The sequence below is a fragment of the Rosa rugosa genome, chromosome 5 (assembly GCF_958449725.1).
Source record: "Rosa rugosa chromosome 5, drRosRugo1.1, whole genome shotgun sequence".
NCBI lineage: Eukaryota > Viridiplantae > Streptophyta > Magnoliopsida > Rosales > Rosaceae > Rosa > Rosa rugosa.
The window spans coordinates 40,492,170-40,505,249 of record NC_084824.1 but is presented as its reverse complement, the minus strand read 5'-3'; the positions used below and the strand labels follow the sequence as shown (position 1 = coordinate 40,505,249).

Sequence of the window (13,080 nt, the reverse complement as noted above, 5' to 3'; positions counted from 1 at the left end):
CTTTCTCTAATTGCAAGGCAGGTTGTGTTTTCAGGAAACAATGAAAACATCAAAAAGTCATTTCCCATATTTATTCATAGTTCCTGAATTGTTTCCTAAAATTTGTTTTCCTTGTTTTTCAAATTTAATACACCGAACACAAATTACATAAGTTTTTGAATTCATAAAACAAAAAACAGTATCGCAAAATGATACCGAACGAGCCCTTAGCCTCTTGCTTGCTGTTTTTTTTCTTCTACTCTCTGTGTGTATTTCTTTTCACGTTATTGTCCTTTTATAATAGTATAGCTGCTCCTCAGATAACTCTATCTTCCCGCAAGACTTGTAATTTTGAAATTTGAATGACAAACTTTGAATTTTGGATAATAAGCTTATCTTGTATTTTGACCGGCATCAAACCCATATCTGCCTCACTTTTGAAGCTAGTAAACTTTGATTATCAGCATATCTCCCTTGCTTAATTGTCTTTGAATGGCCTACTTGCCGTTTGATGCCGGAATTTGGGAATTCCGATTCACGTCGGGGGCAGAAATCAGTTCGGGTTCAGGCTAGGGTTTTCGTTCCCAATTGTGGATTCAATACAACGTAATTCTGAAATTCGGACATCAATTTCATAGACTCCCGAACTGGAAGTCTGGAACCCCAAGTCTACGAGACTACGACCTGTTTCGCCGAATGCGTCCTTCACTCCTTCTCAGTCTCTCGCCTTCTCCACTTCTCCCAGAGATCAGTTTAGCAGTGGATTGAAGATTTCGTGGTCAAATTCAATTGCGGTCAAATTTGTAGCTCTGGTAATCTGGTATCAGTATGCTACTCCTCTCACTCTCCTTGTTCTGTAATTTATTGTGTTCTTACTGCTTCATTTAGTTCCTTCTTATCTATAATGAATGAAATAAACTGGTTTGTGATGTGGGTTTAATTGACGGAAGTCATGGAACTGTCAAGGTCAGTAGGTCGCGAGTCGCGACAATGGGTTTAATTGATGGAACTTTTTGAGTTCTTTCTGTTTATTTAATTGTGATTGGCACTATGAACTGGAACACAAAGTGAATGCCAAAAGCTATAGCTAGCTTAGGCCTTAGGAGGCTGAAGACTGAGCTAGCTCCTTTAATTTACTTGAGCCGATTATGTTTCTGAAGCCACAATATAGTTTCTTTTCCATAAATGTTTCTGTGATTATACTAAAATGTTATTATATAATGTTTGTTTTCTATATTTGTTTATGTGATTATACTTAAATTATCTCAAATGTTATAGGCATGGTTCAAAGGCTCAACCTGGATTCCACTGTTTGATGTTGATGACAAAACATGCTTGACAGAAGTTCTGTTCAATTTGGTATTTTGATCAAGTTTTAGTTAGGGTTTTGTTGGAAATAGGGGAAGGATGTCGGCGGCGGAGGAGGAGTCAAGTGAGGCAGGCACCATGGGCGAAGAGGTTTTGAAGCTCAAAGAGAAGGTTTGGACTATTACCAATGTCTTCTCTATTACTAGATATTCTGCATTGCATTCTAACTAGTGCTGTGTCAGCTTTCTCAATGCCGACTCGAAATGGAGCGGCTCCTGACAGAGAAAAAGAGATGGAAGATCAAGAAGAAACTTCTCATGCGGGGTATAGAAAAACTGGAAGACAAGAATAGTAAAGAACAAGAAGTGTTTCTGTGTGTAGGATCTGAAAATTATGAGAGACAGATTACACTCTACAAGAACTTGAACACTACGAACCACAGTATGTGGCAGGTACATTTCTGTCACCAGTTGAGCTGACTATGATATTCGAAATTTGTTTTCCAAAGTTTAAATCTAGGTCAATAATTAGCCAAAAAAAAAAAATGTAGGCTGATATACGATCATATTGATAGTTTAGTCATTCCCACCTGTAATTTCTGATGCTGAATAGCAAACATGCTTCAGCGTCCAATTTTGAAGCCTCTGGTTTGTTGTGTTTTTTGGCAGCTAGGGGACGAATTGTCCAAAGTAGATGACGAATTGGCCAAACTAGACGAGGAACAGTACAAGTTTTTTGATAGTGAAAGGCCTTGTGTGGGAACAGAAGTGGAGAAGAAAATAAGGTGGTCACAATCAAAGACAGAGAAGCTGGATAAGCTATACTCAGAGATGAATAAGAAACAGGACGATTTATTAGCTTTTCTTGAAGCTCGTACAAAAAATGCAGAAATCACCGATGATGTGAAGGCTCTGGTGAGAGACTACTATACTCAATATATTGAGACACTCAAGACTGATGAGGACGAGTATGCACTGAAAACAAAGATTATGGATATTATTCTACCACCGGGTTCTTCTCAGAAGCAAATTGGGATGTTTGCCAGGGTTGATTCTATATCTCCAATCTCTGCTGGGATTTCAAAGATTTTGAACTTTCTAAGAAAATAGATGGAGTCCAACGATGCGAAGGTGATACATTTAATGATCTTAAATTAATATGCACAATTTCACTACGTTAGTATATCAATTTTTTAGTATATTTGTCACTAGTTGTTGTTTCTCACTCATTATATTTTCTCAAGAATAAGATGGTAGTGGCATTTTGCTTGTTTTCTGATTTGATTTATCTTTTTGCCGGTTAAGGATAAACATCCTATAGGAGGAAGAGACGAGAACGGAGAAAGAAAGTACCACTTGTCTGGAGGACCTGGCTAATGCTCAATAGGAAATAAACTTTGGAACTTTATCATCACATAACAAGTTGAGGATCTGTTAGCTGTTTGACTTTTGATGGAAGAGAAGACATGGAGGACATTACTTCCTCATAATAATCAAATTTAGGATTTTCAGTTTGTTTACCCTCATTGTACATAGAAGTATTGCAGTTGGAGGGATTGGTGTCTCTGTTTAGCCTTGTGGTTCTTATTTGTGCGGGCTAAGTTCAATTACATCGAAGGATAGTCTTCTGGTTCTAACACTGGAACCACATTGTTTAAATTACATGCTCCCTCTTATTTAATCTTGTTATGAATTTTCTATGTTAATAGCACATGTTCAGGAGTTGGTTATTTCTTGGTAATTGCGGTTACTGAGGGACAAGTTTGCTCTTCGAGGTGGAAAAGGTACCATGTATATCGGATTTCGAATTATATCTTGCTTTCAGGTAACGGATTACCATCTTGCTTTCAGATAATAATTGTATGGAAATTTCGAGGTCCCCATGTGGACTTGAGTTATGGGGAGTGTATTCCATGCACCTATGTGCAACTACACTGACCATGTGATAGTCACGTGGATAAAAAATAGGGTTCCGTTACTACTAAAGGCGCAATCATGATCCCCTGGTCAGCTACTGATCATGGATCATTTGGTAAGTCACCGTCTGATTGAATCAGACGGCTGACAGATAAGTGATGAAATCTGTCATGAGTTCTGTCAGCATTCCGATTTTACCATGACATAAGACAAAAAAAAAAAAAAAAAGTAAAACCTGGTGAAAAATAGATTTTACCATGATGTGGGAGGTCCTCTCTCACCCCCCTCACGCACAAACATCGCTAAACCCCATTTTTGAATGAAAGCAGGCACGGCCGCTTTTCCTCTATCTTCTCCTCCATCTTGATCAAGAGAGCTCTATTGTTGAGAACCTCCTGAAGGGAATCCCCCACAATTCCCATAAACCAAGGCACCGTACTCGTCTCCCAGGGCTCTGGCATGAACCAGGTTCCAGCTCTTCGGTGAAGGCTATCGTCCCTCTCCCTCAAGCTCCAGCCCATCTCCTCCCCGGCCACCACATGGGCCCTGTAGCCGGCCATCGAAAAAATCGTTGATATTCGAGGCCGCCAAGAAAGCCGTCCACCCCACCTTCGATCCGGTCTGGGAGCCCAAGGTCGCTAACCCTTCGAAAGCTTCAAGTGTGAAGTTGGCATTCATACCCATTGGGTAATACCCGCTGGGTAATACCCACCCAATAATAGTTTATGGGTAATACCCATCAAATAATTCGCGGGTATGGGTATTTACCCAACCCATTTCTAAACGGGTAAACTCATACCCACCTATTTACCCGTTTTCAATATGTGCAGGTTTTTTTTATTTTTTTTTTAATTTAAGGCCTTTAGCCTATTAAAGGCTGAGATTTTTTTTTTTTTTTTAAATACTCACTATTTAAGCACCGCCATTCCCCATATGGGGATATTTTCAAATAGTCGATTGAGTATTTCAAATACTTGAGACAGTGTTTAAGAAAGAAATTGTTGGTTTAGTCATGAGGAAGCAATACTAGGCCTCGTCAACGGGCCGGGCTGGGCTTTATTGTAAATCGAAGGATCCAAGCCCGTCCATATAAAGCGGGCCTTGCGGGCTTTTTCGGGACGGGCCTTGTGGGCTTTATTTATAATAAATATTTAAAGACACTAATTTTTTTTATAAATCTATATTTATATATCATACATTCCAAAGAGCAACCTCTATCAATTTAAAGAAAATGGGAAAACCGATCGTTGGATGTGATTACTACAATAAATTATGCGTGTGGTTAAAAATTTAGTCAATTTCACCATAGTTTCGAACCCGATCGGATTGGTCAACCGTAGTCATTTGTATGTTTTCTTGGTTGATCGATGACATGACGACTGCGAAACGTGCTTATTTTTTTACATCACGTTTGTAAATATTTCATCGATGGATGTGCGTGGACATAAGATAGAAATTTTAATTTTAATTACAAATATATTGGTCTATACCAATTTGCCTCCTAAAGTTGTATAACTTGTACATTGCATATAAATTGTTGAGGTTCATTCTAAAGCAAACATGAAGTGGAAAATGAATTTGGAGAAACCAACTGCTCGATGGAGAGATTGTAATGTTTTGTGGTGGTTGTAAAAATTTCAGCCAATTTAGTTCTCGTTTTGAATTCGATCAATTAGGTCAAACTTAGTTACTCTTATAAACCTATATTTATATATCATACACTCCAAAGAGCAACCTCTATCAATTCAAAGAAAATGAAAAAACCAACCGTTGGATATGATTATTACAATAAATTATGAGTGTGGTAAAAAATTTAGCAAATTTCACCATATTTTCTAATCCGATCGAATTGGTCAACCGTCGTCACTTGTATGTCTTCTTAGTTGACCGATGGCATGACGACCGCGAAACGTGCTTATTTTTTCACATCACGTTTGTAAATATTTCATAGATGGATGTGTGTGAACATAAGATAAAAACTTCAAATTTAATTACAAAGACGTTGGCCTATACCAATTTGCCTCCTAAAGTTGTATTGACTTATACATTGCATTTAAATTGTTGAGGTTCATTCAAAAACCATCATGAAATGGAAAATGAATTCGGAGAAACTAACTGCTTGATGGAGAGATTGTAATGTTTTATGGTGGTTGTAGAAAATCCAGCCAATTTGGTTCTCGTTTCGAATTTGATCAGCTAGGTCAAACTTAGTTACTCTTATAAACCTATATTTATATATCATACACTCCAAAGGGCAACCTCTATCAATTCAAATAAAATGGAAAAACCGACCGTTGGATAAGATTATTATAATAAATTATAAGTGTGGTAAAAAATTTAGCTAATTTCACTATATTTTCGAATCCGATCGAATCAGTCAACCGTAGTCATGACATGTAGAATATATATGCACATATTCTATATAGAAGTATGAGAACGTCCAATTTCACCATAAGCCAAATTACAACAAATTCACACTCACACAAAGAGACACACACACACACACACACACATATACTGATGATGTGGCACACTGAAGATTTCCAAATATATGTGCTGGGCCTTCTAGACATAAACTTGTAAAAGATGTTGCAGATTCCAGTCCAAGCAGAATTGCCTTCACTTAAATTGCTATAACTCCTTCTAGAAAAGTCGGAATCACAAACTGTAAAATTCCTCAGAAACTAGAAACATGGAGCTTTCCGTGCATATAGGGTACAGCTCTTAATTCCATCCGAGCAGTTCCCATTAATTCAGCGAAGTTAGGTGTTCTGCACAACAGTTTCTGTGTTGCAGATTCTCGTTCATGCTGAACTGCCTTCACTTAAATTGCCATAACTCCTTCTAGAAAAGTCAGAATCACAAATCGTAAAATTCCTCAGAAACTAGACACATTGGGCTTTCCCTGCATATAGAGTACAGATCTTAATTCCATCCGAGCAGTTCCCAGTAATTCAGTGAAGTTAGGTGTTCTGCACAACAGTTTCTGTGTTGCAGATTCTCGTTCAAGCTGAACTGCCTTCACTTAAATTGCCATAACTCCTTCTAGAAAAGTTGGAATCACAAACCGTAAAATTTTTCAGAAACTAGACACATGGGGCTATCCGTGCATATAGGGTACAACTCCTAATTCTATCTGAACAGCTCCCAGTAATTCAGAAAAGTTTGGTGTTCTGCACAACAGTTTCTGTGTTATTTATATAATATTTTTTATTTGCGGGCTTTTACTGGCTGGGCCTAATGGGCTTTTACGGACCGGGCCTAACGGGCTTTTGGCTGGCCGGGAAGGGTTTCAAACCCCTAAACCAAGCCCGGCCCTCTACCCACCGGGCCGAGCCTATGGCGGGCTTTTTGACGGGTCGGGCCGGGCTTTTGGCCCTCCTGGCCAGCGGGCCTCCATCGGCCCACTAGATCCGCGGGTTTTTTGATGAGGCCTAAGCAATACGTTTAAAACAAATATTTATTTCCGTCAAACAATTTTCACAACTTGGCGATTAAATGTAAAATAATAAAATTCGGTTCGTAAATGAACCATCCTCACAGATTGTCTTTTAAATCGTCTTTTCACAATTATACGATGATCCAACGGTCGGATCCTCACGGATAGCCTTCTGAATCGTCTTTTCACAATTATACAATGATCCAACGATCGGATCTTCACGGATCGCCTTCTGAATCGTCTTTTCACAATTATACGATGATCCAACGGTTGGATCCTCACGGATCACCTTCTGAATCGTCTTTTCACAATTATACCATGGTCCAACAGTCGGATCCTCACGGATTGCCTTCTAAATAGTCCTTTCACAATTATACGATGATCCATCGGTCAGATCCTCACGGATTGCCTTCTAAATCGTCTTTTCACAATTATACGATGATCCAACGGTCAGATCCTCACGGATCGCCCTTAAGATCATCCTCTCAAAATTATACGAAGATCCAACGGTCGGATCCTCATGGATCGCCTTTTGAAACGCCTTTTCACAATTATACGATGATCAAACGGTCGGATCCTCACAGATCGCCTTTTGAATCGTCTTTTCATAATTATACGATGATCCAATGGTCGGATCCTTACGGATCGCCCTTAAGATCATCCTCTTAAAATTATACAAAGATCCAACGGTCGGATCCTCATGGATCGCCTTTTGAACCATCTTTTCACAATTATACTATGCTCCAACGCTCAGATCCTCACGGATCGCCTTTTGAATCGTCTTTTCATAATTATACTATGATCCAACGGTCAGATCCTTACGGATCGCCCTTAAGATCATCCTCTCAAAATTATACGAAGATCCAACGGTTAGATCCTCATGGATCGGCTTTTGAACCATCGTTTCACAATTATACGATGATTCAACGGTCAGATCCTCATCTGAGAGCACACAAAGTCCTCGGAACACTTCTGCGATCAATATATCAAATCTACAAGTCGATCGGACGACCTGATCGTCACGGATCAAAACCCATTTACGCCAGTATATCGAAACTACATTACAAAGACTTTATTAAATTTACGCTAAACAAGAATTAATACCAAAAATCTCGATCATTACATTTTTGGTCTCAGAGTTTTGGCTGCACAACACCTCCAATCATGGCGGCTCGTCTTGTTGAAGACTTGAAGGTGTATTCTGGGTGGGAAAGAGAAATACCCCGTATAGGTTTTTTTTTAGAATAAGAAAATTATAAAAATGCCCCATATGTTTGGTTGAAAAATAATAGTTCTCAATTAAAAAAAAAATTTAGGTGTGGTTTACAATTTTATATGGGTATTTGGGTAAAATTTGGGTACCCACGAGTATACCCATACCCCACCCATTTTTATACGGGTATTTTGTAATTACCCATACCCATACCCATAAACTATGGGTATTACCCATTAATAGATACCCAAAAGGAAAAATTACCCGCGGATACCCTAATACCCGTGGGTTTTAATGCCATCTCTATTCGAGTGAAGTGATGTCGTACAATTCTTGTTTCTTGTTAGTTCTGGAGCGATGTCATTGCTAGGTAATTTGTACATATGAGAACCAAAAATTAAGCAAAAGCTTTACTTACTTAGTTTCTTATATTTATTTTTGTATTAATTAAGCTTTTGTAGATCATTGTTGGCAGCATCCCAAAAATTGAAAACAATATCAATGGTTTTGGTTTTGTTTATCATCTTTACTAGTTAATTGCGAATCGTGGGTACCATTAATCGATCGTTCATAGCCGGCTAATGCAAGTTTGTTCTGGCTCCTGCAGCCCAAGTTCAATTCTGTTTGTAATTAGAATTAGAATTGTATCCTCGAGAGTCTTGCGAAGGCGGTTAAGCAAGTGGATGTGGTCGCCAATTCATCGGAGCAGCTTGAGGTAACGATTACTTAACCAAAAGCAGTTATGATTGTGTTTGTATTTGTATGGGACTCGTTAAAGGCGGAGAGATTGTAGGAGGTATTTCTCAGAGTCTCTCTTTCTCTCTATTTTCAGTACTTCTGATGTTTATCTCCCATCTTAGAATTTTATATGGGTAGTGCAACTTAAATATAAATAAATTGGTCGAAATGAAACAACATCCTTTGTGCGAACAAAACTTGGCAAGAATTTTCTTTTTCCGTCGGTTGCTGAATGAAATCTCCACGAGGTTTGCATATATATATATATATATATATATATATATATATATATATATATATATATATATATTAATTAAAATAAGGGATGAGGCGATATAGCTCCTCGGAAGTAGACGATTTAGGGAGCAAGTCCCACCCTCAAACCCGAAGGTGAAGGGTCTACCACACTCTGGGAGCCCACCGCCCGTCCCCTTATTTTTTGTATTAATAATAAAGAAAAATACAAACAAGAGAAGGGATGACAAAAGCCAAATCCCAAAAGTACAGACTAGAGAAAGAAATAAAAGATGGAAAATAAATAAATTTTCCATCTTTGGAACAGAGAAAAAGAAAGAGATAAACTCCAAGCAGCCCAAATCAACATCAAGAAGAAACACAAGAATAAGGGAACCCCTGGTCATCCATTCTCAAGTATGGAGAGATCTCGGGTGGAGGTGAGGCATGCCAAATCAGAGATGAAGAAGCCAAACCCAAATTTGTTAACCTATCTGCCACAGAATTGCCTTCGCGAAGAACATGAGAGCAGTGAAATGTCATTGACCGAATGCGAGATAAACAATTCAACCAAGCAATGCGCAGTGGCCAAGGAGGTGCAAATGAGGTAGAGGAAATACATGCTAAAACACTCGTCGAATCACTCTCCAATCAAATACAATGCCAACCCATTCGAAAAGCAATCTCAATACCAAACGAGGTTTGCATATACCAACAAGCTCCTTTGTTTTTTTTTCCTTGTTCAGTTTTTCACGGCCATCCTCCATGTAGATTAATCGGATTTTGTATGATTTGGTCCAAAGGTAATGAAATTATACATGGCTTGGTTTCTGGAGTAAGCTTCGGTGTGCCTAAACTACAACTATTTCCCTTTGAAATACTTTGTAATTTTGTGTTTGCTAGTTGGGTAAGAGTCTCTGTTAATGCTGGAGTTGCCTTGGCAAGACAGCTTTTAAGTGCCCGAGTCATAATAAAACACATAACTAATTCCCAACAAAGATAAATTTGTATTGGCAGAAACATAAATTCTGAGCAAGTTTTACTAGCTAAAGTACATTGGCAGTCCTCTGATGCTTGCATGGGTTGATTAGAGTATTCCTTCGATGCTTGGAACTTTTGTTTGTTGTGATTTTTGTATGCTAGATGTGTTGATTAGAATAGTTGCTGCTGGTAACCAAAAAAAAAAAAGAATAGTTGCTGCTGAAATTGGTTGTTTTATATGCAGTTTTTACTTTGAAGTTTGCCTTTAGTGGAATGACTTGTTGGCTGCCAACTGTATTTATTAAGCAAGAGTGTAGGTAGATGAGTAGAGTAAGTTCAGCAACACCCGTAATATAGTCAAACAGTACGAATGTTTAGTGCATTATTCAATTGTTTTTTTTTTTGGTCAAAGCATTATTCAATTGTTGAAACAATTTTTTTTGTGTGTTATAATAATAAAAAAAGTGGATGAAATTTGTTCATAAATATTTTTTTTTGTGGATTTACTGACTGTCGTTGATGTTTTTGGCACGGTATTGTGCTTTATTAACACAGATAATGATACATGCATAGGTGTTAAGAGGAACTGATTTACGGACATTTGGGCAGTCTGTCGATAAGGTGGAGCAAGGGTTTTATGGACGATGATGGCAACTGTAATAAGAGAAGAAAATTCACACAAAGCCCAAATAGATCAACTAATATGACAGAAAGGTATTATACCAATAAAGTAGAGACTGCTAAATGGGTTGATGGTAGGATCGGATTGCACTGTACATTGTTTGAAGGTATTTCGCTGGTGAAGTCCGTAGTAGCTTGTGTGAAATATGATATTAGGAAGTTTTGTTCAATGTTGCGGTGTTTGGAGCCCAACATAGACACTGTGGGAAAGAAAATCTGCGAAATTGAACAGTCCTTATCTGACATGAAGGTTGGTGCTGTGGAATCTATTGTTACCGATGTTATTAAAGTTCTGAAGACAACAAGTTCAAACACTATGCCTCAGGTAGCAGAAAACGTACTAGAATCCAAGGAGGACATAGATGGCCCTAATCCATGGACATACATCATTAAGGAGAAAGAACCGATACAATTATGTCCATGCACCCCAATAGCTACTGATGGCCTTCTGCAGATGAAAATTTCTGACAAAGCTCCACACTAGAAGGTAACTAATAGGAGGCAAATTTTAATTGTTTGGCAGAACAATTTTGAAGTAGTAACCAAGTGTTATCATTTGATTGTATTTTGCATAGGTTGATCATATGGCAGATGAGAAGGTGATAGAATCGTCCGATAGAAAAACTTCGACGGGCTTCAACGACTCAGATGATCTTGGTGCGGCGTGTGACGGCGCGTCAACTGTGATCTCGGGATGAGCCGGAGCTCAGGTGATAGCCTGTTTGGCTGTGTTTCCGTAGGTCACACCCTCGATAGTTGCTGGTACCGCTGGCGGCAGTATGAGAGTGGCTCATTGTAGCTAATTATGCTTAGGCAAATGCTCATGTAAGTACAAGTCCCCCAAGTCCCCAGTCAAGGAGGTCAATCTTGGTTGGGGAGTTGTCTAGTGGTTTGAAGCGTTACTTCTACCAGTCTGGCAGAAGCATAATTAGCGTCAGTGCGTTGTCAACCATGGACTTTGTTCTGACCAAACGCTTTATGCCCTATGAGACATGTTGGTGATAGGAGCATCGTCATCGATGGTGTTGATACGGTGCATGGGCTCGATATTGGCGACCACTGGCGGTGGCTGCCGCACCTTGACTTGTTCCAACTTGCCATCATGATAGAAAGTCTCGATTGCCGTTTTAAGAGTGTTGCAATTGTTGGTGTTGTGACTGCTGTCCTCTTGGTATTTGCACCACTTTCCGGTGTTCCTCGGTTTTCCCACTCTTGGGTATTTTCTTGGTGATGGTAGTGAGATTTGGTCCTTACATTGATTGTATACTTCTTCATACGAGGCCATGAGGACTATGAACACTACATACAGCTGGGATGATTCGGCCTGCTTGTTACAGTTATCTCCGTGGGATGAGCGATTGCTCTTGTGGTAATGTTGGTCCTTTTGTCGCTTGCTCTGGTAGTTGTTTTGCTGCCACTCTCTCTTTTTGTCAGCTGGCGGTGTGGCAGGGGTTTTGTTAGCGGTTTCCTGTTGACTGGAGGAAGGCTGAGTGGACTTTGTTGGCGTTGGCGGAGGTGGTGGGGTTTCTCCGTATGTGATGTATTCTGCCTGCGCGTGGAGGACGGTCTCGCTCATGACGTGGTCATACGCAGCATTTGGATAATTGTAATTGAGATGATAGAGAAATGGTCCCTTTAGTAGTCCTTGCTTAAAGGCTGGCAATGCCATTGTTTTATCAAGATCGTGGTACCGAGATTCCGCTGCTCTCCACCTAGTGACAAATGCCTTCAATGTTTCCTCTGAGCCCTGCTTGACGCTGAACAATTGGCTTGTGTTGTGATGTCCGGCGGCCAACAGGATGAACCGCGACAGGAAAGCGTTTGATAGTGCATGGAATGAGTCGATGGATCCCGGTGGGCACTCGAAGAACCAGCTCATTGCTTCACTATCCAATGTCTCACTGAATAAGTGGCAGAGGGTGGCGTCATCGAACCCCTTGTTGTTAGTGACTTTTTTGAAGGTATCCATATGGATGAAGGGATCAGTGAGGCCGTTGTATTGTGCGCTGGTCTGACGGCTTGTAGGATCCTGGCGGTGAATGATCCTGGCCTTAACGCAAAGAGCGGATTTTGGATTGGCGTTGGGGCGCCTGTCTCGGCCCGGATCAGCCTTTGCTCTAGTTGCTGCATCCTTTCCAAGAGTAGGGCGGTTGCGTCGCCAGCACGTCCTACCTGGAGGTTCCGCTGAGCCAACTCCAGCCTGAGGGCAGGCAGGTTGCCCTCAGTTCTAGCGCTGGTTGCGGAGCGGTTGGTGCGCGGTTGTGATTCCGCTTCTTGTTCTATCATCAAACGTGGTGGGGGTGGAGAACCCATTCCCAATAGCTCGGATGGGTTCATCGGTACTTGCATCTGTATGATTGGCGCAGGTATCAATCTTCTGCCGCTGGGTTGACTACCTCCGGTACTCTATGATTGTTCGCTCTGCGCTGGGTTAGCGTTCGCCTCCAGCGCCTTTTTTAGCTCGTCGAACTTTGACATCAACGTCGCCACCTGCTTCTGGGCTTCGGCCTTTTCCCTACGCTCTTGCTCGCGCTTCCTGTTTACCTTGTGAAGGTCCGCCAGTGCCAGCTCATACATAACGGCGAGGTCCT

The 13,080-nt window shown here is 40.3% G+C and overlaps 1 protein-coding gene across 5 annotated transcripts; it reads left to right on the top strand.

The window, feature by feature from the left end:
- The first annotated feature begins 304 nt into the window (after positions 1-304).
- Positions 305-3,016, top strand: LOC133710363 (uncharacterized). 5 transcript variants are annotated; one of them, XM_062136418.1, is made up of 5 exons: positions 305-791; positions 1,380-1,458; positions 1,530-1,739; positions 1,956-2,417; positions 2,592-3,016. In XM_062136418.1, exons 2-4 carry the CDS (start codon positions 1,387-1,389, stop codon positions 2,394-2,396), a joined length of 723 nt encoding a protein of 240 aa, XP_061992402.1. In that variant the 5' UTR covers positions 305-791; positions 1,380-1,386; the 3' UTR covers positions 2,397-2,417; positions 2,592-3,016. The 5 variants fall into 5 exon arrangements, with proteins under 5 accessions (XP_061992402.1, XP_061992399.1, XP_061992401.1 ...); XM_062136415.1 differs by having other exon boundaries at positions 1,258-1,458; XM_062136417.1 differs by having other exon boundaries at positions 305-799.
- Positions 3,017-13,080: the final 10,064 nt, after the last annotated feature.